The sequence below is a fragment of the Eulemur rufifrons genome, chromosome 16 (assembly GCF_041146395.1).
Source record: "Eulemur rufifrons isolate Redbay chromosome 16, OSU_ERuf_1, whole genome shotgun sequence".
NCBI classification, from domain to species: domain Eukaryota; kingdom Metazoa; phylum Chordata; class Mammalia; order Primates; family Lemuridae; genus Eulemur; species Eulemur rufifrons.
In genome coordinates this window covers 6,796,367-6,823,142 of record NC_090998.1, presented here as the reverse complement: position 1 = coordinate 6,823,142, position 26,776 = coordinate 6,796,367, and the positions used below count along the sequence as shown (strand labels likewise).

General features: G+C 52.5%; 1 protein-coding gene across 1 annotated transcript; it reads left to right on the top strand.

Moving 5' to 3' along the window:
• Window positions 1-2,692: 2,692 nt before the first annotated feature.
• On the top strand, window positions 2,693-26,128 carry SCNN1A (sodium channel epithelial 1 subunit alpha). The gene is made up of 12 exons (XM_069490506.1): window positions 2,693-3,123; window positions 13,885-14,152; window positions 15,026-15,216; window positions 19,249-19,352; window positions 19,702-19,865; window positions 20,332-20,430; window positions 21,004-21,121; window positions 23,613-23,691; window positions 23,817-23,874; window positions 24,030-24,085; window positions 24,233-24,308; window positions 24,786-26,128. Exons 1-12 carry the CDS (start codon window positions 2,708-2,710, stop codon window positions 25,164-25,166), a joined length of 2,010 nt encoding a protein of 669 aa, XP_069346607.1. The 5' UTR covers window positions 2,693-2,707; the 3' UTR covers window positions 25,167-26,128.
• Window positions 26,129-26,776: the final 648 nt, after the last annotated feature.

The following is a 26,776-nucleotide window of genomic DNA, read 5'->3' as shown; positions in this document are numbered from 1 at the left end:
CTGCTCAGACCCTCTGAGACCAAACAGGCAGGGAGCTGAGTGCCCTGTTTGTAGGGAGGAGCATCCCTGGTTTAAGGACCTGGCTCAGGGGAGCCTGGAATTTCTAGGGGTGTCTGCGGCCTGGGGGGAGGTGGGGACAGTAGAGAGCTTTTCCCAGAGCAAGGGGATATCTCAGCACCCAGAGAGCTGACAACCCACAGACTCTGTGTGGCAGCGAGTGAACCCTTCCTGGTCTTCAAATCCAGGTGCAGCAAAGCCCCGATTCCCCACGAGTCTGTCTCAGGAGGTAAATGGCCAAAGTGCTAAGTAGACAACCCCAGATGAGGAGGAGAATCCTCAATTTTGTTTATAACCCAGTTGCTATTTTGTAACCTCAGAAAACTGGCATATCCTTGTGGATGGTCAGTTTCTTCATCACAAAAATGAAGAAAAAAACCAGCCTTTCCCTTCCTAGGGGAGGTATTGTGAACAAGTGCCAAGTAAGCAACGGGACCTGGGTGGGAATCCTGACTGACAACAGCTCTCACTTTAAGGAGCCACAAGAGAGGAAGCCATAGACCAGGTTGTACTCTGAGCCTGGGGACTCCTGTGCCCTCTTCTTTGCCTGGCGAACTCTTTGTTCTTCAGGATCCAGCAGAGATGACACCATCTCTGGGAAGTCTTCCGGGGCCTCCTGGGGGGAGCCCCCCTCCCTCCTCCAGGGTCCCCAGCACCTGGCTCTTATCTCTGCCACCAGAATCCCTTGTGGGCCCATCCCCTTCCACCAGTCTACGTCAGTGCTGGGCCTGGGCCGGGGTCTGCATGCCTGGTACTCGAGGGAGGCAGGACAGGCCAGTGGCCGCATTCCCGCACTCTGGCCTCCCTCCTATGGGCCCACAGCGAGCAGCAGCAGCAGCGTCCTGCGTCCTGCGGTGTGCAGGGCCTGGGCTGTGTGGGTGGATCTCCTGTGTCTCCTTCAGCCTCTTTGTGGGCCTGATTCTCTGACCCTGCCCTCTCTACTTGCTCACCACTTGGCATTTCACTCTTGATCCTTTCGCTGGATTAAGTCTGGACAGAGATTTTGGAGAAAAACAGCTCCTACCAATGAGCTTTCCCTTCCTTGCAGGGCCACGTCCACACTCTTCCTCCCAGACCCCCAGTGCCGCATCCTTCCCTGCCCCTTGGTGCCCGTTCTCCCTGGGCTCCTGGGCTGTGCCCACAGTGCCCTGCCTGGCTCTCACACTGTCTGCCTCTAGGAGCCCACATTCCTGCAACCCCGTGACCACAACAGGGGACATTACACATTCCTGGCCTGGCAGCCAATGGTGTGAAAAAGAACAGAATGTCCCAGGTCCCCGCCCAGCCCCGGCTTCACCTGGGCCCCTCCCAGGCCTGGGCAAGGTTGGGGGGATGGTGAGGAACCAGGAGGAAAGAGGATGGACCAGGAGGAAGAGGCAGATGCTCCCCACCTGAGTGCTCCCACCTCAGTGAGCAGGGAGGAGCCCGGCAGAGACCCTTTCTCCTTTCTCTCCAGGACCTGGGGGTGAGGTTGACCTGTGGGTGCCCCGGAGGGATTCCCACAGGAGGGGACTCTGCTCCTGGAGTGCTCCTGCCTGCAGGGGGACTCCCTTCGGGGCAGGCTTCCTCCTCTTCGTCCTCCCCTCTCTGCCTCTGCTCCCAAGGGCCCCTCCTCTGTTCCACTTGTCCTGTGCTCTGTCCTCCTCCACTGGCTTCCTTGTTCTGCCTTCCTTGCCCTCCCAGCTTCCTCACCCTGTCATCCTGGCTTGTCCTTTTTCCTTGTTTTGCCCTCCTGGCTTTGGGTTCAGGATCCTTCTACTTGTTCCCATCTCTGAGCCTCCCCTGCCGTTGCGTCTCACAGCCTCCTGGCCTGCCAGCTCTCCCCCCCATCCCCTGCCCACAGTCTTCTCCAGGCCCCCTGCCTCCTGTCCCAGTACTCCCGGTTCTCCCGCCCTCAGGAGCCTCCTCCCTTGGGAGAAGTCCCGGCTCAGACTCCTCCTCTGCCCCTCCCCCTGCTCTGCTCACCTTTAATTGAGATGCTAATGAGCCTCCTGTCGCTTCCAACTTTGTCGGGCGGGCAGGCTCCTTGGCCAGGCCGCTGCACCTGTCAGGTGAGGGGGAGGAGAGGCTTAGCTGCCAGATTCAACTGGAAAGGAACCGGTCCCAGTCCAGCCACTGCCTGGGAGTGGGCAGTAGGAGGCTTCCTCCTAGAGCCCTGCGGTCCCTGGGGCCAGGGCTGGAGGCTGGAGGAGAGGGCCCAGAGTGGCAGGGGAAAGGCAGGGGAGGAAGAGGAAGAGAGGCAGGATCAGAGAGTCTGGCGCAGGGGGAGGAGGCAGGCAAGGAAGAGGAGAGCCCAGAAAGAGACCCAGGGAGAAGGAGGAGGCAGACAGAGAGAGGGAGTCTGGGGCAGGAGCTAAGACCAAAGGAAGAGACTACTGTGGAGACAGAAAGGGAGGTGCTAGGACAGAAACCAGGAGGTAGGTGGCCTTATCAGGGAAGCAGAGGAGAGGCCACTCCAGGGAAGCCCGGCTCCCGGACTTCAGCAGGTCAGCTGGCTCCTGGGAAGGTTGGGGGGGGGCGATTGGGTACAGGGCGAGATGTGGGCATAGCTGGGGCAGCTGCACCCAGGTTCAAAGTGGTGATGGGTGCTCAGAGCCCAGAATTCAGCCTTGACCCTGACCCTTGCCCTCCCCGACCCACCCAAGGGCTCATGAAGGGGGACAAGCTCGAGGGGCAAGACCCTTGCCCCCGCCAGCCCATCCAAGGGCTCATGAAGGGGGACAAGCTCGAGGAGCAGGGACCAGGTCCCGAACCCACAGCCCCGCAGCAGCCCACGGAGGAGGAGGAGGCCCTGATCGAGTTCCACCGCTCCTACCGAGAGCTCTTCCAGTTCTTCTGCAACAACACTACCATCCACGGTGCCATCCGCCTGGTGTGCTCCCAGCACAACCGCATGAAGACGGCCTTCTGGGCAGTGCTGTGGCTCTGCACCTTCGGCATGATGTACTGGCAGTTCGCCCTGCTTTTCGGGGAGTACTTCAGCTACCCCGTCAGCCTCAACATCAACCTCAACTCGGACAAGCTCGTCTTCCCTGCTGTTACCGTCTGCACTCTCAACCCCTACAGGTCAGTCTGTCCCTCTGCTACTTCCCTGGCTTGTGGAAGGGTGGCATGAGGGTCCCCAGGTGCTCACTGGGCAGGCAGACCCCCAGACCCCAGGTGGGAGCTGACAATCCTTTCCCCAGATAGACCTCCCTTTGGGCAAGACACAGTCCCAGGCTTGGTTCACAGGTGTTTCTGCCAGTGGAGCCATCCCGGAGTGTGGGTGTTGGGCCAGCAGTGACCTCCCCTCCCCTCCCCTTCCCTTCCCTTATCCGTCCTGCAAGTGGGAGGGAGTAGTTCCAAAAGGGCAGGGTTGGGCTCAGCCCCATCCCTTCCCTGGAGCAATACGACAGCAAAGAACAAGGCCTCCTCCACCTGAGTCTGTTGGAGAGGGGAGGCTAGCTGGGGTGAGGTGAGGCCACCCAGGTGCTGGGGAGGTGGGTGGTGTCAGCTTTTGTGTACAAGGGGAGTTGGCATGGAAGTTAGGGCTGCAAAGCCAGGAGAAAGGATCAGGCTGGAGAGCAGCCCCTAGTCAAGCTGTTCCCTAAAAGACCCAGGCTAAAATGTGGAGATGTCCCTGCCCAGGAGCCTGGCCTTTAAGTGCTTGGGTGTGTCCTGAAGTTTTGGGTTTCATCAGTGCTCTTTGCCAGCTTGGGGCCTGGATGCCAGTGGGGACAGTAACCACAAAGGGGGGAGGTGGGGCTGAGGGTTCATAGACACCTTTCATTTGTGTTCACTCAGCCGGGCCACACCTTGGGGACACCTGCTCCAAGCCAGACGCAGTGCTAGGCACCTGAGAACATGGATTCATTAGTAATTCATACAACCTGTGTTGAAGGCCAGGTACTTTGCTAGGTGTTGGGGACAGAAAGATAAAATAAGGTGGCAGAGACAGGCACACACACCAGTAACTGCAGCGCACTGTGATAAGCATAATAAAAGCCGTGTGAGTCAGTGTGCCTTCAAGGAGTGCAAGATCTTTCTGAGTGTGTGAGTGTGCGCGAACGCCTTGGGCGTGAGTGGGATTCTGGATGTCTGGGATCGGTCACGTGTTGGGGTGGAGGCCCCTTCATATATTCCATCACGTCCTAAGGTGTGTCATGGACTGTAATAACGAGGGCTGGGATAGCCTGTCCTGGAGAGAAAAAAAAAATGCTGGGCCATTTTGTTGATTAACCGCCATACAATGTACAGGGTGGGGGACGTTTACTAAGGAAGCTACTTTCTGCGCCAGACACTGCTAAGCTGTCTGCAGGCATCTCATTTAATTCACACGAAATCCCGTGAGCAGGTACTGTTACTACTGTTAGCCCTGTTTACACTTGAGGAAACTAAGGCAAAGAGAGAAAAGTCACAAGGTCGCAGGGACGGTGACTGAACTGTGACTCATCCTGTTTGTCTGATCCCAAAACTCAGCCTCTTCTTAATACCTGGGACGTGGAAGACATGAAATTTCCGATCAGATGTTTACATCTCATTTCAGAGCTCTTCCATTTCCCCCTTCGGCCTCATTTTTCTTCCTCTGGTACCTGCAGGCTCCCAGGCCCTTCATCCCCTTAGGCCACGGAGGTGGAGGGGAGGGACTGGCAGAGGGTGGGACCACAGGCAGGTGTAGGCTCTCAGTGATGGAAAGGTGTGGGTGAGGGATGGAGAGGGCAGGGGTGAATCTGGGGAGGCTGCATATTTTCCAAGGCTCTGCTGGTGCAGGGCCCTGCACAATCCAAGAAGCAGCCCCAGGGAGTAGAACCCATGGCCCCTGCCTCCAGGGGCCTGCAGGTTGGGAGGCAGGGCTGGAACACCCAGGACAGGAGGTGAGTGAGGGGAGGCTCCGTGGCACAGGCAAGGGGACTGCACACTTACATGCTTGACACAGACGCTCTCATTTAATTCCCGACAAGCTCAGGAGGTGGGCATTATTATTTATTTTCCAGATGAGGAAATTAAGGCTCAGCAAGGTGAAATAATTTAAGCAAGGGAATACGTTTATTTATTAAATAAAAAGCTAACAAGAATAATAGCAAACATTTGTATATATTTATGTGCCAGGCATGTCTACAAATGCATCTAAATTTAAATTAAATTATTCTGTTATTAAATTATTTGATCCTCACAACAGACCTGGGAAGTAGGTACCGTGATTCTTCCCATTTTATGGATGAGGAAAGTGAGGCCCAGAGAGTTAAGTAACTGACCCAAGTTCAGAGAGGTGGCAAGTGGTGGAACTGGGATTCAAAATCACCCCTCCCCAGCTAAGAGCCAGTGCTTCTCAGGTTAGCAGCTGAGCTACAAACCAAGTGTGTTTGGTCTCCAAGCTCTTTCTCCCATGACACTGTAAGTAGGGACCAGGCAAAGGCATCCCAGGTTTGGGGGCAGCTGCTTGGACCCCAGCCAGAGGAGCTGTAGTCAGGAGGACTATTTGTCAGGAGTGCAGAGGAAGGGTCCGGTGCTGCTGGCTTCTGTCCGGGAGAGAGGCCAGGGTGGGTGGACAGGTTAATGCAGCCCGGTGGGTGCTGACCTGCCTATGAATCACGGCTGCTGGGCAGAGGCAGCGGGATGACTGACTCCTACCAGGGAAGCAGGGAGGACGGGAAATCGGTTGATGAGACAGAGGAACAGGAGTGAGGCAGAATCAGACAAGGGGTGCCCACCTGCTGAGGGATGCAGCCAGCAGGGGGAGAAGAGGAAGATGGACTCCGTGGTAACTTCAGGAAAGGAGACAAGAGCCACAGACCTTTCTGACTAAATAAGGAAGTGGTAAGAATTCAAGGGGAAGGGTGGGCCACTGCAGTCCCTTTCTCTCTAGTCAACAAAGGGCTTTTTCACGCGAAGGAGTCACACTCACGTCCATGGAAGACAGAGCCCACAGACAGATTTTTTTGTCCAGTCCCAGAAAGAACCTTAGGCTGAACCCAAGACCTTGGGGTTCCTGAACAATGAAAGAGGTCACGGAATCTTCTTCCCTGGAGATGGCAGAGTGGGAGGCCCGGCAGCAGGAATGGGCGAGGAGAGGGCCAGTTTCCCAGAATTTCCCTCTCCAGCGGGGAGGGGCGTGTCCTGACCATTGTTCCCTGACCGTGGTGGACGGACCCTGCACTGCTCGCACCATGGGGACCCTGGGCTTTGCTCAGCAGGCCTGGCAGGAACACAGAGCCCAGATCCAGACCCTTGCAGTGACTCCCCTGACCCTGCCACAGTGACTGGACCCTTCTCACATCAGGACCCTGCTGCCCTGTGGCAGCAGCTACTAGACAGCCCTTCCTTGGGAAAAGCTGCAGTTTACCTCATGGTAACTTCTGTCCTCCGGTCCTGGTTCTGTCTCTTTGAAGCAGCCCTAAAGATGTCTCCTCCTTCCTCCCACAGCTGTCGATTCGGGTGCAGCTACGATAGCAGTAACTGCACGACAGCTTGCGAAGCCCACTATCACATTTTGATCCTTGTCAGATATGAGCCCCATAGTCAGATGAGAAAACTGAGGCTCTGAGAACTTAAAGGCTTTGCAAAGGTCACCCCACTGTTAAGTGGAGGAGTCAGAATCGGAATCTGGATCTTTAGCTCCGATTTTGTTCAGACCATGAGGTCACACGGTGGGTAAGTGGCAGGCAGTGCTCCTGTGTCTCCTTAGCTTTTTCTTCTCCAATAACAATAATAATAACGGCATTGATAACAAGAGCAACAGCAGCAGTTATACAGTACCCACTCTGCCAGGCACTTCAGTTCTTTTCGTACAGTAATTCACTTAATCCTCTGAACAACCCTGTGAAGCAGGTACTATTACCGCTCCCACTTTGCAGATGATGAAACAGGCACAGAGAAGATAAGTAACTTGCCCAAGGGTAACCAGCTAATGAGTGGTTGGGATACAAGCCTGGAAAGCTGATTGGAACTTAGTTCCTTTAACTTTTCCTTGAATAAATTGGTTTCTAGACCACCACCCTGGCTGTGCATCCTCTGAATAATTATTGTTTTGTGAACATCTGTTGCTCTTAAAATGTCACAGCCAGGACTGAATTCCACGTTGTGGAATGGGGTGATCTCTGTTACCTGATCTCTGTCTTGGGGGGGCTCACAGGTGAGGGGCACCTGCCTGTGAACACACCTGTGTTCACAGCCCTGGGGAGACAAGGCTGCAGATGCTGAGGGGAGAGGAATGGAGCTGGGGAAGGGGCCAGAGAAAGGGAAGTCAAGGCTTCGAGGCAGTCCCTGGAGGAGGGAGGGAGGAGGGAGGAGGGAGCTAGGTCCCCAGGGGCACACTGGCAGGGGAGGAAGCTGGCATGTGTCCTGGTGCCCTGGGAGTGCCGGTTGAGAATGCTCCAGTAGGGGCCTCCAGGTGGGAGGGATGGGGGCCCAGGCAAGCCCCAGGGCTGTCAGGGCAAGCATGGGCTGCTCTGGGAGAGGAGGCTCCCGTGGGCTAAGAGAAGGGAGGAGAGGGAGGAAGCCAGATGGCAAGAGAGCAGGGGTGTCAGCCCCCAGGCAGACGTAGTGGGAAAAGCAGGTGCTGTGGAGTCAGACAGGCCGGGGTTCAAATCTTGGCTCTAGTACTTCCTAGCTGAGTGACCTTGGGGCAGTTACTTAGCTGATGTGCCTCAGTTTCCTCAACTGTAAAATGGAGAAGGTAATGGCTGCCTGGTGATTGTGCAAGAGTTCACCTACCCTCCGATGTGGGGCTGCCTGCTGGAGCAGATGGCGGGAGGCTGCGACTGTGACTTGGGTAGAGGTTGAGGCTAGAAGGGCTGGACTGTCTTGTGGGAGCCCCTTTGGGCATTATTTATCCCTCCTTCCAGCCCTGGTCTCTCAGGACAAGACTGGATGTCCTCCGTGTGCTTCCTCTTTAGTGGTTGATTCTCTCAGTTCTCGGTGTAAACTCAAAGGCTCTGCCTGTTGCTATAGGAATTTGTAGTATCAGGGAGGCAAGGAGGGAGAGATTTCTTTCCTGAGAGGGTGACATAGGAGTCCTTCTTCCTGCCTTAAGCCAAAAAAAAAAAAAAAAAAAAAGGACCAGAAGTGACCTTGGGGAGTGAGGGAGTTCCGTGTGGCGCCCCACACGGCTCCTGCAGGCCTCTCACAGGTGCATGGCGGGGGGCAGGGGCTGCACGACCAGGTAGTGCTTACTGGGGCTCCCTGGAGGAAGGGGTGTGACAACAGTTTGGAGTTTGTCACGAGAGGGAGGGAGGTGCCGGAGGCAGGGGCTGGATAGAGGGACTGGAGCCGGCTGGGGGAAGGGTTGGGAAGGGAGGCCCAGCCGGGATGTGGCAGTTTGTGTCCTGGAAATAGCTCCAGCCAATGTGGGGGACCTGGATTCTTCCTGTGTGACCTCGAGGAAGACACTTCACTTTCCTGGGCTTCAGGCTATTCTGTGTCTTCCTGACAGTCCACGGTCTCTGCACTTGGTGTCACTGCATATTTTCTCACTTAACCCTCCAAGAGCTTCACGTGGTAGACGAATCCAGTGTTACACCCATTTTACAGATGAGGAACTGAGTTGGAGATTCAGAAAGGCTGGGTTACTTACCCAACATCACGTGCTAGAAAGTATGTAGCTGGAGCACCAAGGCCCGCGTCGAGCTGACGCTGGTTTGGGCGTACTTTCTGGGACACCACACGGCCCTTGTAAAGTAGCCCGAGGTAGCAGGGACAGACCAGAGGGCAGTGTGATGACGGGAAGATGCTATCTGACCCCTTTCCTGGCCGTGAGATCTGGAGCAAGTCACCAGGCCTCAGATTCTTCATCTGGAAAAGGGAATGACGATAGTGTTAGCTGACAGTGGCTAACAGTATACTGAGTTACACCAACAATTAAATAACTTCGTTTTCTCTGTACATAGGGAACTGTGACCTTAGACATGTGAACACACTTTAACCTACTCTTGTACCAATTGCTGAGTTTTGGCCAATCACAGATGGTCAACTGTTCAAATAAGGCACACACTGAGCTGATTTGGTACCTCACTTCCATTTTCTGTATGTCACTTCCGTTTTCTTTTTTTTTATTTAAAAATTTCTTTCTTTTTTTTTTTTTTTTTTTTTTGAGACAGAGTCTCAGTCTGTCGCCCTGGGTAGAGTGCAGTGGCATCATCACAGCTCACTACAACTTCAGATTCCTGGGCTCAAGTGATCCTCCTGCCTCAGCCTCCAGAATAGCTGGGACTACAGGTGCTCCCCAACACACCCAGCTAATTTTTTCTATTTTTGGTAGAGGATAATTTTTCTGTTTTTTTTTTTTTTGTTTTTGGTAGAGATGGGGATCTCGCTCTTGCTCAAGCTGGTCTTGAACTCCTGAGCTCAAGTGATCCTCCTGCCTCAATCTCCCAGAGTGCTAGGATTATAGGTGTGAGCCACTGCGCCCGGCCTCCACTTTCCTTTTTCTGTCCATAAATGTTATTGGGCCATGTGGCAGCCCCCAGTTGTTCTGAACCTATTCTGGTTTGGGGGGCTGCCTGATTCAAGAATTGTTTTTTGCTCAGTTAAACTCTGTTAAATTTAACTTGTCTGAAGTTTTTCTTTTAACAATTAAACAATGTACATTCTAATACCACAATGCCTGGCTCATAGTAAGAGCTCAATAAATGCTAGCTATATTGCCATTCTTTTAATTACCAAACAAGCAAGTCTCTTAGAATGCCAAACACACACGTTCCACCTGAGCTACATTTCCTCCTACGAGGGGAAGAGGGGCTGTGAGAGCGGATGCCTAGGCCCAGCCAGCTGGACTTTTATGATGGAGATGGAAATAGAGCCAAGTGAAGGAGGAAGTGAAGATCTGGACCAGACAGTGGTTCATGTAGCTGCCTGTTAGGACAACTGGGAGCTCTTTCAAACAACCTTGTTTGGGCCCCACCCCAGACCTCCTAAGCCTGAATCTCTTTGGCAAGGAGGGCCCTTCATTGGTATTTGACTTTGTCTTTAAGCAAAGTATAATTTACATGCAATAAAATGGACAAATCTTGAGCGCCCACTGAAGTCTGACAGTCAGGATGTTGAAAATTCCTATTTCCTGGTGCTCCTTTCCTGTTAATTCCTCTTCCTCTCCCACCATCATTTTCTGGTTCTGTCACCAACAATTGGTTTGGTCTCTTCTGAGACTTCACATGAATGGAATCATACAATATGTGTTTTCTTATATGTGTGTCTGACTTATTTTGCTTAACTTAATGTTTCTGAAATTCTTCCACGGTTTTTGCATGTATCAGTTCCTTTCTATTGCTGAGTGGTTTTGATGGACATTTGGGTTGTTTCAAGCTTTTTGGCTATTATAAATAAAACTGCTATGAACATTCATGTACAAGTCCTCTTGGGTAATAGCTAGGGAGTGGAACTGGTAAAATATCTACAAGTGAAATTGCTGGGTCATAGGAAGATGAAGATGTATGTTTAACTTTACTAGAAACTACCAACCAGTCCTCCAAAGCATTTTATTTATTTATTTATTTATTTTTGAGACAGAGTCTCGCTCTGTTGCCCTCTGCTAGAGTGCCGTGGTGTCAGCCTAGCTCACAGCAACCTCAAACTCCTGGGCTCAAGCGATCCTGTTGCCTCAGCCTCCCCAGAAACTGGGACTACAGGCATGCGCCACCATGCCCGGCTAATTTTTTCTATATATTTTTAGTTGTCCAGCTAATTTCTTTCTATTTTTAGTAGAGACAGGGTCTCGCTCTTGCTCAGGCTGGTCTTGAACTCCTGAGCTCAAGCGATCCTCCTGCCTCGGCCTCCCAGGGTGCTAGGATAACAGGCATGAGCCACCACGCCTGGCCCTCCAAAGCATTTTATACTCCCATCAGCAGCTTCGAAGAATTCCAGTTGTTCTACATTTTCACTAACATTTGGTGTTTTCAGTCTTTTTAATTTTTTTAGCCTTTCTAATGGATGGTAAATGGTACCTCATTATGGATTTATTTATTTATTTATTATTTGAGACAGGGTCTCACTCTGTCCCCCAGGCTAGAGTGCCGTGGCATCAGCCTAGCTCACAGCAACCTCAAACTCCTGGGCTCAAGCGATCCTCCTGGCTCAGCCTCCTGAGTAGCTGGGACTACAGGCATGCGCCACCATGACTGGCTAATTTCTTTCTATTTTTAGTAGAGACCAGGTCTCGCTCTTGCTGAGCCTGGTCTTGAATTCCTGACCTCAGGCATCCTCCTGCCTCAGCCTCCCAGAGTGCTAGGATTACAGGCATGAGCCACCACACCTGGCTTCATTATGGATTTAATTTGCATTTCCCTGAGGACTAGTTATGTTGAGTACTTTTTCATGTGTTTAGTGACCATTTGTGTATCTTCTTTACTTATTTTTTAAAATGGTTTGTCTTTTTATTGTTATTTTGGAATTCTTTACATGTCAGGATGAGTTCTTCATTATGTATTTTTCTTTTTTAAAAATTATAGCTTTATTGAGATATAATTCACACACTATACAATTTACCCATTTAATGTATACAATTCAATGGATTTTAGTTTATTCCAGGGTTGGCAATTATCACCACAATCAATTTTAGAACATTTTCATCACCCACAGAAGAAAGCACATAGCAATCACTCGTCTTTTCCCACTATCCCCTAACCCTGCAGTCCCCAACTCCCGGGCTGAGGACTGGTACCAGTCAGTGGCCTGCTAGGGACTGGGCTGCACAACTCCGCCACCTCCCCTGCCCATGGAAAAATTGTCCTCCATGAAACAGGTCCCTGGTGCCAAAAAGGTTGGGGACCACTGCCCTAATCCCCAGCCCTGAGCAATCACTAATCTACGTCCTGTCTATAGATTTACCTATTATGGACATTTCATGTCAATAGAATCATACTATTAATATATGTGGTCTTCTGTGAGTGACTTCTTTCATTCGGCATAATGTTTTCAAGGTTCATCCATGTTGGTGTATGGATCCATACTTAATTCCTTTTTATTGTCAAATAATATTCCAGTGTATGGGCGCATCACATTTTATTTATACTTTCATCAATAGATAGACATTTGGGTTGTCTCTAGTTTTTGGCTATTATAAATAATATTGCTGTGAACATTTGTGTGCAATTTTTGTGTGTGTGGGTATGTGTTTTCATTTCTCTTAGGAGTGGAATTAATGGGTTATATATGGTAACTCTATTTTTAACCTTTTGAGGAACTCCCAGATTGTTTTCCAAAGTGGTTGTACCATTTTATTCCAGTAGTGTAGAAGGGGCAGAGATATCTTTTAATAATGTAAGTCTGTTCATAAGAGTGCCTACTGAATAGGGTTGTTGTAGGGATTGTTCATTAGATATTTCTTTTACAAGAAAATTTTGCCTACCCCAAGGTCAGGAAGATATCTTCCATCTTCTAGAGTCCTTATACTTCTGAATTTTATGTTTATGATCCATCTTGAATTAAGTTTTGTGTGTAGAATAAGGTAGAGATTGAGGGTCATTTTTCCCCCCATACAGTATCTAGTTGTTCCAGGACAATCTGCTGTATTTAAAAAAATTTTTCCTACTGAATTGAATTGGTGCTTTGACAATATATGTTCAAATATATGGTCAAATCAGTTGACCATATATGTGTGAGTTTATTTCTGGACTCTGTTCCATTGATCTATTGTCTATTCTCACTAAGAACCACACTAATTTTGATTACTGTGGCTTTATAGTAAATATTGAAAAGTCAGATGGAATAAATTCTCCAACTTGGCTCTTCTTTTCCAAAATTTTTTTGGCTATTCTAAATCCTTTGCATTTCCATATAAATCTTATAATCAACCTTTCAATTTCTTAAAAAAATACCTCATGAAATTTTGATAGGGATTGTTCTGAATCTAAAGATCAATTTGGGAGACATCGACTATATTGACTTTCTGATCTATGAACATGTATGTCTCTCCATTTATTTTGGTCTTTGATTTCTTTCTGCAAGGATTTCAATATAGTTTTCAGTGTAGAGGTCTTGCACATCTTTTGCTGGATTTATTCTTAGGTATTTGATGTCGTTTATGTTATTTAATATGGTGTTGTTTTGTAGTATAACATTCAGATTTTTTGTTGCTAGTATATAGAAATACAATTAATTTTTGTATATTGGTTTTGTATCATGCAAGCGTGTTCAATTTATTAGGCCTAGATATTTGTTTTATTTTGACACATTGTATCTCTAAGACCCTGCTACTCCGAACTTTCACGTTGGAGATGGTAACGGGCCTGTACTGAGGCCCTGCAGTGAGGATTACACGGCACAGTGTTTAATTTATTGTGTTTGGGCCACACGTGAAACTCATTAAAACTCAGTCTTTGGGGGGAGGGGGCGGAGGTGGTTGCGGCATCTGGTATTTTTAGAGTTCCCGGGGAGGTTCTAAAAGTGTAGCTGAGAACCCTAGACTTATGTGTCCAGGGGTAGGCAAGCCCAAAGGCCGCCACCCTCGCCTGAGAGGATCAGGGCAGGAAGACCTGCACACCGCAGTCCGTAGGAGTGTCGGGGGCCCAGGCCGCGGCCCCTCACCGGTCCCCGCCTTGGGAACCCGGACAAGTTCCGGGTTCCCTGCTGGTTCCGGGCGAGTGGGAGGAGAGCGCCCCACAGACAGGCGCCTCCGCCTCTCTCTTTAAATAACAGGCCGCAATAAATGCCGTCACGGGGCTCGCAGTCGCCCACGTTCCCCCGCGGACACACCTGTCCACACCTCCCCCGCGAGACAGCCCTGGCGACACCAGAGCAATCCTCCCCAGGCTTCTCGGGGTGAACGGACTTCACTGGCCATCGATGAGGAAACTGAGGCCAGGGATTCGCGCGAGGCCGCCCCTAGTCCGACTCTTTCCCCATCGTCCCTTCCAGGTATACCGAAATTAAAGCGGACCTGGAGGAGTTGGACCGCATCACAGAGCAGACGCTCTTTGACCTGTACAAGTACAACTCCTCCAACACCGTCGTGGCCCGTCCCCGCGGCCGCCGCGACCTCCGGGACACTCTGCCGCACCCCTTGCAGCGTCTGCAGGCCCCGCCCCCGTCTCACGGGGCCCGCCAAGCACGTAGCGCGGCCTCCGGCATGCGGGACAACAACCCCCCAGTGGACTGGAAGGACTGGAAGATCGGCTTCCAGCTGGTAAGGCCCGCCCCGGAGCCCGCCCCGCCCGAGGGCCCCGCCCCGCCCCGCTCCCGCTTCGGGCCCCGCCCCCTCTCCGGAGCCCGCCCCGGGCCCCGCCCATTTCCGGACCCCGCCCCACCCGAAGGCCCCGCCCCTGGCCCCGCCCCCTCTCCAGACCCCGCCCCCGCGGCCTAGTGACGCGAGGGGTGGGCAAAAAGATAAGTAAATAAGTAAATGAAAATAAACTAAATAATTAAAATAACACCTCTCGGTGCGCCAGCTTGTGGGGTCTCGCTGGGGGCCGATGTGGAAGGGTTTAAGCGGCAGGAAACCAAATCTGTGGTGGAAAATGCGTGTTTCTGAATTCCCGTCCCTACTGGGTGGGACTCAGCTGGGACCCTCCCGCGCGAGGGAGAACTGGGCTAACAGCCTAAGAGAGAGAATAAGGAGATAGTAAAAAGGGAGACAAATGTTTCAAAAAAATACAAAATAAAAGGGAGAATAAGGGGAAATGGAGAGGAGCCGAGGGAAGATGAAGGGAGGCCCTCCACAGTGAGGGCGGAGTTCTGAGCCCAGCTCTGAAGCTGGGACTGATCCCTCAGTCTTCCCGTCTGTGAAATGGGGAGAATTCTTGCTCCTCTGCCCTGGAGGGGCTCCATAAATGGACCACAAGCTCGTGTGTGCAGCTCCTGGTCTCCTGCCTGGCCTACTGTGCCCTTAATCCCATGCTCCTGGGGCTCCTGCTTCTCTCCCGCTTCTGTCCTAACCCACTCCTGGGTCCTGATCCCTACCAGTCCTCAGCACCCCAGACCACTTATTCGTGGGCGCTGGCCCCGTGCCGCTGCCTGCCCCCGGTGCCGGCCCCCTCTGATGTCTGGTCTCTGTGTCCAGTGCAACCAGAACAAAACCGACTGCTTCTACCAGACCTACTCGTCAGGGGTGGATGCGGTGCGGGAGTGGTACCGGTTCCACTACATCAACATTCTGTCCAGACTGTCCGACAGCTTGCAACCCCTGGAGGAGGACCTGCTGGGCAACTTCATCTTCGCCTGCCGCTTCAACCAGGCGTCCTGCAACGAGGCGTGAGTTGTCCTGCCGGAGTTCCTTTCCTGGGTCAGCCCAGGCCCTGCATGGGCGCTGCCCAGGAAATGCTTGTTGACTGAATAAATGCTTGCCAGCAGGCAAGGGGAAAGCCCAGGCCTCAGGTCCACACCCCTTCCCCGTGGTCACCGTGCAGACTCTGCTGCTGCTGCACTGTTGGGTCTGAGTGAAGCAGCCCCAGATGGATGCCCCGGGAAGATGGGGGCTTGAGGTCTGGCTTTGAGAAACCAAGGCCTGGAAACATGGTGCTCCATCTTTCTAAGCCCCTTTTCACTAGCAGCAAAGCTCAAAAGGGCCTGGGAGGTCATCTGGGCCCGGACGACACTCCTCAGATGAGGCTTGCAGGAGTGGTGTGGGGGAATAGCTCGGAGTGAGGGGCTCAACCTGAGTTCCCCCTCCGGCTCTGTTACTTCCTCGCCAGGTGACTGGGCATTTCACATCACTCTTTATAGCCCGTTTCTTTGTAAAACGGAGACAAAACAAAACATAAAAAAATGAGATTCATTCAACGTTCATTCAACAAATATTTTCCACCGTCTCGGCTCTGTGCCAGTCACTGATCTGGACATTTGGGACACATCGAAGGAAAAAACTCACATAATCCTTGCCCTTTTGGCACTTGTACTGAAGTGATGATGATGATGATGATGATACCATCTCAAGAGTTGTGCCACGTTCACGAGATAACAAATGTGAGGGCGCTTTATAGACTAAAACGAATGATGGGCCTCGTTCCTCCTGTGCTCAGGCAGGGGAAGTCACTCGCCCTAGGCATGGGCAGCCCTAGCTAAGGGCCGGCTAAGGCTGCCATGCTGGCCCTCGGGTTCTTTCTGTGAGGACCCCTGTCGTAAGGACCTTGCAAAGAGCGCGTGGCAGCAGCAGGCTCTGAGGGCTGAGGGAGGCTCGGTGAAAGGATGGGCTCCTGTACCCTGTGGTTCCCTCCTGCCCTGCCTTCCCATGCTGCTCCTTGACTTCCAGGGCTGTCCCCCTGCCTCTGCCTGATGAGGAAGGGTGCCAAGGCAGTGTCTCCACTCTACAGGGGGCCCTTCCCTCCCAGGTTGCTAGGGAATAGCCCTAGGGCCAGGTGTCACCTGGTTCTGCCCCCACCTCTCACCCTCACACACACACTCTGCCCAGTACATGATTTTGTAGTCTTCGTGTTTGTTTGAGGACAGAAGCTACCGGCTGGGAAGTGAGACAGTAGCAGCACCTAAGCCTGAGTCACCCCACACCTGCCACCAAGTCTCTCTGTCACCTTGGCACCTGTGGTTTCCAAATGTTTTCATCCTGACCCTCCCTTTGCCTGCTTCGTGCTCCTGCCTCCCCCTCGACAGAAAGGCCATGGCTCATTTTTGTCGGGCACCTAGGTCGCTCGCTCAGCTCAGAGCCTCATCATTTCTCACCTGGATGGTTATAACCACCCCCTAACTGTCTTCCTGCCCCTAAATCTGCCCCCCAGGAAGCTTCATACTTCACTATTCTTACTCCACTTCACTATACTGAACTATTCCAGTGAGTCCTGTTTAAAACTCTCCGATGTCTCTTATGGCCCTCAGAATCAAGGCGAAGCTCCTTAGCATGGCTTTCTTAACCCTCTCTTCCCTTATATCCTAAACCCTTTCCCCCTCTCCATAATCTGTCCTTAATAACACTTTTATTGAGATACAATTCACATACCATCCTTTTAATATGTATAATTTGGCGGTTTTTAGTATATTAAGAGTTATGCAATCATCATCACTACCTAATTCTAGAAGATTTTCCATACTCCAGAAAGAAGCCCTGTATCCATTAGCAGTTCTTCCCCATTTTCTCCCCTACCCCAAGCCCTGGCAACCACTCCTGTGCTTTCTGTCTCTATGGATTGCCTATTGTGGACAGTTCATATAAATGGAATTTTATAATATGTGGTCTTTTGTGACTGGCTTCCTGCACTTAACATAATGTTTTCAAGGTTCATTGCCGATGTTGTATCATGGATCAGAACTTCATTTTTATGGCTGAATATATTATATTGTTTAAATATACCACATTTTTTGTTAATCCATTTATCAGTGATGGGCATTTGAGTTGTTTTTACTTTTGGCCATTATGAATAATGCTGCTATGAACATTCCTGTACAATTTTTGTAAGGACATATGTTTTCATTTCTCTTGGGTGTGTACCTAGGAGTGGAATTGCTGGCTCATGTGGTGACCATTCTACATTCCCAATGGCAGCCTATGCGGGTTCCAAATTCTCTACTCCTCCACTTGCTATTGTCTATCTTTTTGACTTTGGCCATCTTAAGGAATCCCTGTAATCTTAACTGTAAGCTAATATAGCTGTTACTAAGTGCTGAGCACCATTCTAAGTGTAATTGATTTTTTTAATTTTTTGTTTATTTATTTATTTATTTTGAGCAGAGTCTCACTCTGTCACCAGGGCTAGAGTGCAGTGACGTCATCATAGCTCACTGTAACCGTAAACTCCTGGGCTCATGCGATCCTCTCGGCTCAGACTCCCGAGTAGTTGGGACTACAGATGTGTCCCACCATGCCTGGCTTTTTTTTTTTTTTTTTTTTTTTGTAGAGATGGGGGTCTCTCCGTGTACCCAGGCTGGTCTTGAACTCCTGGCCCCAAGTGATTCTCCCGCCTGGCCTCCGAAAGTGTTGGGATTACAGGCATGGGCCACCGCGCCCAGCTAAACTCTGTTGTTCATCTCACCTGCTGATTCCACCTGCTATAGGCATCCACCACATTGTGACTGTCCCATCTCCCGGTGAGGGGCTCACAGGCCCTTCAGGACTGGCCATTTTTGTAGCCTCCTTTTCAGTTCCTCCCTGCATCCAGCCTGAGTTCTGGAAGTGCTGGCTTCCCAGTGCATCCTGGACTGTGCACCATATTTCACTCCTCTGTGCCTTTCTTCTTCAGGGCCAATAGGATATTGCAGATCGTCTAGTTCCAATGTCCTCATTTTACAGATGAGGAGAACGGGCTTGCAGAAAAATGACTTGCTCAAGGCCGTACGCCCCACTCCTTATCTCTGGCCAGCCTTCTTCGCCCTCTTGTCTGAATTCCTCCTCTGCCTCTCACAGGCCAAAGCCCCACTCCCTCTTCTCCCTGCTCCTGCCGCCAGCTCCAGGATGGCAGGGTGGCGGCACAGTCTCCTCTCCTGTGTGGGCTCCAGCTGCAACCCCACACAGCCTGCCTGTTCGGGAACCTGTGACTGGCTGTCAAGTTACATTCCTCCTGCAGCAGTGTTGACTCTGTGAGCGTGATCTTTCTAGCTCCAAACACGTCACAGATCTGCTTTGGACTTATCTGTCTGAGACATGCTGAACCAAGAGGCCTCTGGAAAACACGCGGCCTCTTTCTTACCCCGGGATCTGATCTTCCCGCCCTCGCTCTGTGTTCATCCCGGTCTCACCCGCTCCCTAGTCCTATCCCCTTCGCCCTCTATCTCATTCACTCACTCACTCAGCAACTATTTATTAACTATCTCCTGTGTCTCCCATGTGCCAGGAGCTTTGCAGCTAACCCAGAGCTGAAACAGAGATGAATGACATGTGGCTCCTGTCCTCAAGGGGCTCACAGTCCAAATGGGGAAGCAGATTTAGAATGTGAGAAGTTAGGGACACTGCTGGAGAGATCACAAGGCAGCTTGTAAGTCAAGGCCAGTGAGGTCAGTGAGGTCGATGGCCTGGTGGGGGGAGCCTGGGCTAGAAGGTAGCTGACCAGGTCCATCGTCACTGTGTGACCGTGGGCCGGCTGCTTGACCTCTCTGCACCTTAGCTTCCTCTTCTGTGGTGTGGGGTGAGGCTTTCGCAGGCTGTTGTTTGGAGCGACTGAGGGAACATGGGTAAAGCTCCCAGAATGTGCCACACACAGCAGTGATCGGGAAACAGGCCGCTCTGAAGGGCAGACATCCTGCAGGAGCTTAGGGGAGTGGAGATTTCCCTCTGCCTTCTCTCCCTGCTCCCCGACCTCCTCTGCTTTCCTCTCTGACCCTCCCCCTCTCTCTCCTGCTAAGGAATTACTCTCATTTCCACCACCCGGTGTACGGAAACTGCTACACTTTCAACGACAAGAACAACTCCAACCTCTGGATGTCCTCCATGCCTGGGATCAACAACGGTGAGCAGCTCCCTGTCCCTGCCATGGCTGCCTTCTGCCCCGGCCCACCCACGGCACTCACCTTTAGCTCAGCCCCAGAGATGCTGTGCGCCTCTCTACATCCTGGGAGGAGTCCTCTCTGCTCCCTCTGCCCGTGGGAGCCATACAGTGCATTCCAGGCATGAGAGGAGGCCTGTCCCGGGCCTTTCTCCTGCCCCCAGATTTCAGCTCAGGGTTGCCAAGTCTCTGTGCGGGTCTTCTTGGCCTCGCTGCCTGTGGAGCGTTAGACTAGGCACGGGTGGGAGGGAGGATGGGTTTCCATCCCTACTCTTCTGAGACCTCTCCAACTCTCCTCCCTCTGTACCTCCAGGTCTGTCCCTGATGCTGCGCACAGAGCAGAATGACTTCATTCCCCTGCTGTCCACGGTGACTGGGGCCAGGGTGATGGTGCACGGGCAGGATGAGCCTGCCTTTATGGACGATGGTGGCTTTAACTTCCGGCCTGGTGTGGAGACCTCCATCAGCATGAGGAAGGCAAGGCTGCTGCCTGGGAGGTCTGGGGGAGCCCAGATTGAAGGAGGTGTGGGAGTGGGAGCCTGGGAGGGAGATCAGGGGGCAGTGAGTGGGGGGAGCTTGAGCCTGTGCAGGTCTGCAGGAGCAGGAGTCAGGGGTGAGGGGCTAGCACTGGGAGTTGGGCCCTGAGGACGGGGCTGGGGTGGGAAGTGCCGAGAAGGGGCCCAGGGCATGCTTAGGACCCCAGGGATGCTGGGGTCAGGAAGCTGTGTGCCAGGAAGCTGGGAGGGAAAGAAAATCCCATGTCCTTGACATGAGCACTGGCTGGGCATGGGGGGCTACCGCAGTGTGTACTGAGGTGGTGAGGCAGATGGTGGAGCTGGCAAGGTGTGAGATACACCTGGGCCTGAGGGAAGACAGAGAGTCCAGGCAGAGGCCTGGGCCACTTGTTCTGACCTCTGACTTCTTGGTGTGTGTGGGTTCATAGGAAGCCTTGGACAGACTTGGGGGCGATTATGGTGACTGCACCCAGAACGGCAGTGACGTCCCCGTCAAGAACCTTTACCATTCCAAGTACACGCAGCAGGTGAGGGCCAGCTATTTCTGTGGCACCCGTCTCCCACGCCTACACTGGTTGGTCTGTCAAAGCTGGAGGGTGGGCCGGGTGCGGTGGCTCACGCCTGTAATCCTAGCACTCTGGGTGGCCGAGGTGGGGGGGAGGGGATCATTTGAGCTCAGGAGTTCGAGACCAGCCTGAGTAAGAGCGAGACCCCGTCTCTACTAAAAATAGAAATAAATTAACTGGACAACTGAAATATATATATATATATATATATATATATAAAATTAGCCGGGCATGGTGGCACATGCCTGTAGTCCCAGCTACTCGGGAGGCTGAGGCAGGAGGATCGCTTGAGGCCAGGAGTTTGAGGTTGCTGTGAGCTAGGCCGACGCCAGGGCACTCTAGCCCGGGCAACAGAGCGAGACTCTGTCTCAAAAAAAAAAAAAAAAAAGGCTGGAGGATGTGTGTCTGTGTGTGTGTGAGAGGGAAGTGGGGGGGTGTGGAAAGAGGATGGAATCTCATTGCAGAGAACTGTTCGTCCTTCCGGCCCCTTGTGGGCTGTGTCAGGCTTGAATCCCCTTCTCGCCCCTCCCCCAGGTGTGCATCCACTCCTGCTTCCAGGAGAGCATGATCGAACAGTGTGGCTGCGCCTACATCTTCTACCCACGGCCCCAGGGTGTGGAGTACTGCGACTACAGGAAGCACGATTCCTGGGGTGCGACTCTGGGGAGCCCCTGCCCTGCCCCACTGGCCCTCGTATCCGCAGGAGCTTTCTCCTCTCAGTCCCCTGTCTGGGGCTGGCTTCTGGCTCCACTGGCCAGGACCAGGCCTCCCCCTCTCTCTTGTTTTTCGGCCCCTTGTCTCTGCTCAGTTTCCCCATCCCTCTCTGTCTCTCTCTCTCTGTCCCCCACTCTCAGTGTTTCTTTCTCTCTCTCCGTTTCGGCTTTTGTGTTTGTCAAGGAATCACCCCATTTTTAAAAACCCACAGCATGAGGAAGGAAGAGCACGTGAGAGAATCTCCAGCGGGTCTGGGCTCTGCCTGCAGCTTCCCCGCTGGGGCCGGGGTGCTGAGCGGGGCTGGGTGGGCCGAGACACCTCGCTGGGGTGCAGGAAGAAAATATTAGAAGTTGTGTGTGTCTGTGCCCTTCCTTCACGTTTCCCATCTTACGTACGTGTTAGAATGGACATGCAGTATCCATTCAATAGAAGAGGTACGTGATTTGTAAATCAAATACATATTTTGGACTTGCTTAGTTAAGAATTTATTTTACCTGGAGGAGGACACATTCAGAAAAGTCTGGAGAGCGCTGGACTCTCCTCCTTATCCTGGTACAGGAGAAGACAAACCTCTTTCCCTTTCTGCTAGAGCTGAGCTACGCAGCAGGCAAGCTGTGTGCCAGGAAGCTGGGAGGGAAAGAAAATCCCAGCAAGAAAGTATGGACGCTGGAGGGTTTGTGTGCGCTTGTCTGGCGAGGGGGCGGGGGTGCTCCCTGCGCTTCCTCCTCCCCACTGGGCCCCCGGCCATCTCTGGGGGAGACTCGGCACCGCGCCTCGCAGGCTGTGGCCTGTCTCACCCAGGGTTTGGAGTCTGTCCAGGCCTTTGCTCTGTCTGTGGTGATCTTTCTGCCTCCTTGTTTTCCTGGGCTTGCTCTGCAGGGTTCTCTGTCCCCACTGTGCTTTCTAGTCCTGCCTTTCTCTCTGAAACCAGGAGTGCAGGCGTCAGAGCTGGGGACAATCACAGGCCGTGTGGCCTCTGCTCCTTTGCAGGACACGCAGGACAGCGGGGAGTCGGTGGGGAGTACTGCCCACTACTCCTCCCTGCCCCGAGTAATTCTTTCTAAGTTGGGAGTTTGAAGATCTGTGAGTGAAAAGTAACAATACTGGTTGCTGAGAAGGTGTGAGGGGGGAAGGGGCGAGGGAGGGGGACCCAAGGCTGACAGCTGGCGGCTGAGTTTCCCGGGACTGATGACTAACTGCAGTTCTTCCTAACTGCAGATCCCCACCCTGGGGGATGCGGGGACATGGTCAGAAACCGCGGAGGACTTTGGACTGAGAGCTGCACGTGGCAATAGTGACAGAATAACCTCGCTTAGAACTTGGGAAATGGAGGAGGAGCGGAATCCATAGTCCCATTATCCTTTTTTTTTTTTTTTTTTGGTAATAGCTTTATTGAGATAATTGACGTCCTGTACCATTCACCCATTTAAAGTGTTATCATTTTATTTTAGTACAATTTTGGTTTTTAGTTTACACTTTAAATACTCCCAGAGTTGTGCAACCATCACCATGGTCAATTTTAGAATATTTTTATTGCTCCCAAAAGGAACTTGTACACATTAGCTGTTCCCAAGCCCTGCCCCCTCCACACTCCCCCCCAGCCCATCAGCCCCTGGCAACCACCGATCTCTCTGTCTCTGTAGAAGACTTGCCTATTCTGGACATGCCCTATAGATGGAGCCTCACAATATGCGAATGTGTGCACATAGCATAATATTTTCACGGTTCATCTGGGTTGTAGCAGCATCACTACTGCATTCGTTTTTATGGCTAATGTTCCATTGTATGGATACATTTTGTTTGCCTACTTGTCAGTGGATGGACATTTGGGTGGTTTGCGCTTTTTGGTTATTGTGGCTAATGCGGCTGTGAACGTTTGTGTACAGGTTTTCTTGTGGATGTATGTTTTCAGTTTTCTTGGACGTATACCTAAGAGTAGAATTGAGGGGTCGTCCAGTAATTCTATGCTGAAGCTTTGTGAGGAGCTGCCAGACTGTTGCCCAAAGTGATCACACCATCGTACGTTCCCAGCAGTAGTGTATAAAGTTTCTGATTTCTCCACATCCTTGCCAGTTCTGATTATTGTCTTTTTTCATAGTAGCCGTCCTAATGGGGGTGAAGTGGTATCTCATTGTGGTTTAATCCCCTTATTCTTACACAACAATTGTTCCCATTTTGCTTTCTTTTAAGTGTTTGCTATATCCTACGTGTCTTTACATGGGTGTATCCTGTTTTTGTTTTTGTTTTTTCCTGGCTTAGCTTAATTTCTTAAACACTTTGTAGTGTTGCTGCTCATGAGGGAGGCATCATGGTAGAGCTACCTGATGCTCTTGTAAAGTGGGGGCCCAGGGATCTTGGGAGACCTCCTGCGTGTGGGGTGGAGAAAATTGGGGTGCCCTAGGAGAGCAGGCACCTCTCTGTACCCACAGGCTACTGCTACTATAAGCTTCAGGTTGACTTCGCCTCGGACCGCCTGGGCTGCTTTACCAAGTGTCGGAAGCCATGCAGGTGAGCGTCCTCCTCCCTCAGGTACAGGTTGGGCAGTGGGGCTGCTCGGCTGAGTAGATTACAGGGTACCCAGCTAAGCCTTGGGGGATTTCCACCCCAGCCCTGAGTGCCTTTCTTGTCCCCAGTGTGACCAGCTACGAGCTCTCTGCTGGTTACTCACGATGGCCCTCGGTGACATCCCAGGTAAAGGGGGAAGGGAGGAGTGGGGGACATGTGTGTTCACGTAATGCTGTGGCTTTCTCTGGGTAGCATTTGTATGGGTGTGTTTGCCCTGATCCCATCCCTGTAAGCCTGAAGAGGATGGGGGTGACCTCGGTGGCACCCCCATTCCTTCCCAGGAGTGGGTCTTCCAGATGCTATCCCGACAGAACAATTACACCGTCAACAACAAAAGGTCAGTCCTGCCCTGGTCCCATTCCTGGGAAAGGAATCCTTGGGAGGGAAAACAGATCTGGGGAGAGGAATTGATGCAGTTGATTGGAGGATGGTCCCAGACGTTAATTCTCCTCCCTGTCTTCCCACTCTCTCCCCTGTGCCAAAGAGACGGAGTTGCCAAACTCAACATCTTCTTCAAGGAGCTGAACTACAAAACCTATTCCGAGTCTCCCTCTGTCACGGTACGTCCTGCCTCGTGGAGTCTGTGATTCTCTGGGGGTCTTAGCAGGGTGGCTGTCAGGGAATACTAGGGGTTGCATCTGTGGGGCCAGAGCATTTGGGCCTCAAAGGTAGGGGACCAAGGACAAGGGAAGGGGGTCACAGGTGAGGTTGGAGGGTTGGAAGAAGGACCTGGGCTGGGGCATGAGGTCTTTGAGGGTGGTGGGAGGGAGGGGTGTGCCAGATGCTGGCAAGAGCACCTTGAGACATGCTCCTGGCTGTGGCCCAGTTGTCAGCTCTCTCTGGGTGACACCAGTCAGGAGCTATGTGCTCCTCAGGGAAAGGAGCCGAGGCAAGGAGCCCTGGCTGCTGAGGAGCTGAGAGGGGTGGGGGGCCCTCGGGGAGGAAGGGAGATGGCTTGGTCAGGAGGGATGGGGGCTTTTCTGCCAGAGCCCACCAGGTTCCTCCGCCCTGTGGTCACGTGACTCTCTCCCTCACAGATGGTCACCCTCCTGTCCAACTTGGGCAGCCAGTGGAGCCTGTGGTTTGGCTCCTCGGTGCTGTCTGTGGTGGAAATGGCCGAGCTCATCTTTGACCTCCTGGGCATCACATTCCTCATGCTGCTCCGGAGGTTCCGAAGCCGTTACTGGTCTCCAGGCCGAGGGGGCAGGGGTGCTCAGGAGGTGGCCTCCACTCCACCGTCCTCCTTCCCCTCCCGCTTCTGCCCCCAGCCCACATCCCCATCCTTGTCCCAGCCCGGCTCTGCTCCCTTACCGGCCTTGGCAGCCCCTCCCCCTGCCTATGCCACCCTGGGCCCCTGCCTATCCCCAGCGGGCTCTGCAGGGCCCAGCTCCTCTGCCTGTCCTCTGGGGGAGTGCTGAGTGCTCCTCCCACCAAGGCAGGTGCTCCCCCTGGAGGGTGGGGCCCGCCTTGGCAGAATTAAAAGATGTTAGGGACTTCGTCTCGGAGCTACCAACTGCCTTTGGTGTGGCAGGGAAGCAGGATGGGTAAGGGGCTCTGGAAGTTGCCCAGGAAATAGTGGCCAATGGAGCTGCCCAGAATTTGCTTGGCTCCTGCCTGCACCCCTTGGTCCTGTCTCCGAACACTCTGGTTTCCCCACCCAAGTGCAGACGAGTCTCCTTTTCCCTTGGATCAGCCAAGCCAAACTTGGAAGTTTGACAAGGAACTTTCCCAGGAAGCGACCGATGACCTGAGCAAAACACAAACAAGAATACACAAAGGCATGTGCAGGTTTCCTACCCAGCGATGACTAAAGCCAGCCCCAGATTGGCCTGGACACACTGCTTTCCAGTGACACAGATGTCTGCTCCTCTTCTTGAACTTGGGTGGGGAACCCCACCCAAAAGCCCCCTTTGTTAGTTCTTGGGCAATTCCCCTTCCTTTGCTCCCCTGCACCGGGTCTGGAGCAGACCAATGTAGTAAAGGCTTGACCATTCCCAGTCGGTCCCAGGATTCCTCTAGCCTCATACCCCATCCCCGTACAGAGCCATACCCCAGCGCCTCTCCTCTGTGGTATGTCTGCTCAAGCTATTTCTGCAGCCTGGAAGCGTCCCCAGCTATCTGCTGGAGAACTCCTGTGCATCCCTCAGAACCCTGCTCAGTCACCATAACTTTTGTGAAGGCTTCTGCCCCAGAATTAATCACTCCCCTCACATAGCACACTACATAATACGTAGGGGAGTGCTGATGTCGCCTTATACTTTCTTGTTCATTTGTGTCTGCCTCCCCAGCTAGACTGTGAGCTCCTTGTGGTCACGGCCTGAGTCTTGTTCATTTATGTATGCTCCAGGTCTAGCCTGGCATCTTGCTTGGAGCGAGTAGGCAGGTGTTCAATAAATGTTTGTTGCACAAAAGCATGTCTGGAGAGCTGGATGGGACACGGTGAGGGGATGCATGTCCCTGAGTCATTGCCCAAACTGCTGGGAGGTCCTGGGCTGGGGGGAGGGGACAGACTCCCATGCCCCTCCCTTGGCTTCCCTGTGGAAGTGACCACGCTTCAGGGGCCTTAGGAGAGATGAACGGTCCTGCAAGGTCCCCCATGGGTGTCACTGAGCGTCTACTCTGTGCCTGTCACCATATTAGGGTGGAAGGGGGAAGACAGTGCCCTCCTCTCAGGGGACCTACCTTGCAGTGTCGGGGAGACTTGCCTTCTCCCATGTCTGAACCTTCTTTTCCTTCCCAACTTTAGTTACCATCATCATTTTTCTTTCTCTTTCCTTTTCTTTTGTGAGGCAGGGTCTTGCTCTGTTCCCCAGGCTAGAGTGCGGTGGTGTCATCCTAGCTCACTGCAACCTCCAACTCCTGGGCTCAAGCGGTCCAGCCTCAGTCTCTTGAGTAGCTGGGACTACAGGTGTGTGCCACCACACCGGGCATCACCGTCACCATTAATCCTCCACTCCATTTCCTGAGGCCCAGTCACCACCATCTGCAGTGTGACCCTCATCCGCCCAGCCCCATCAGCTGCCCCGTA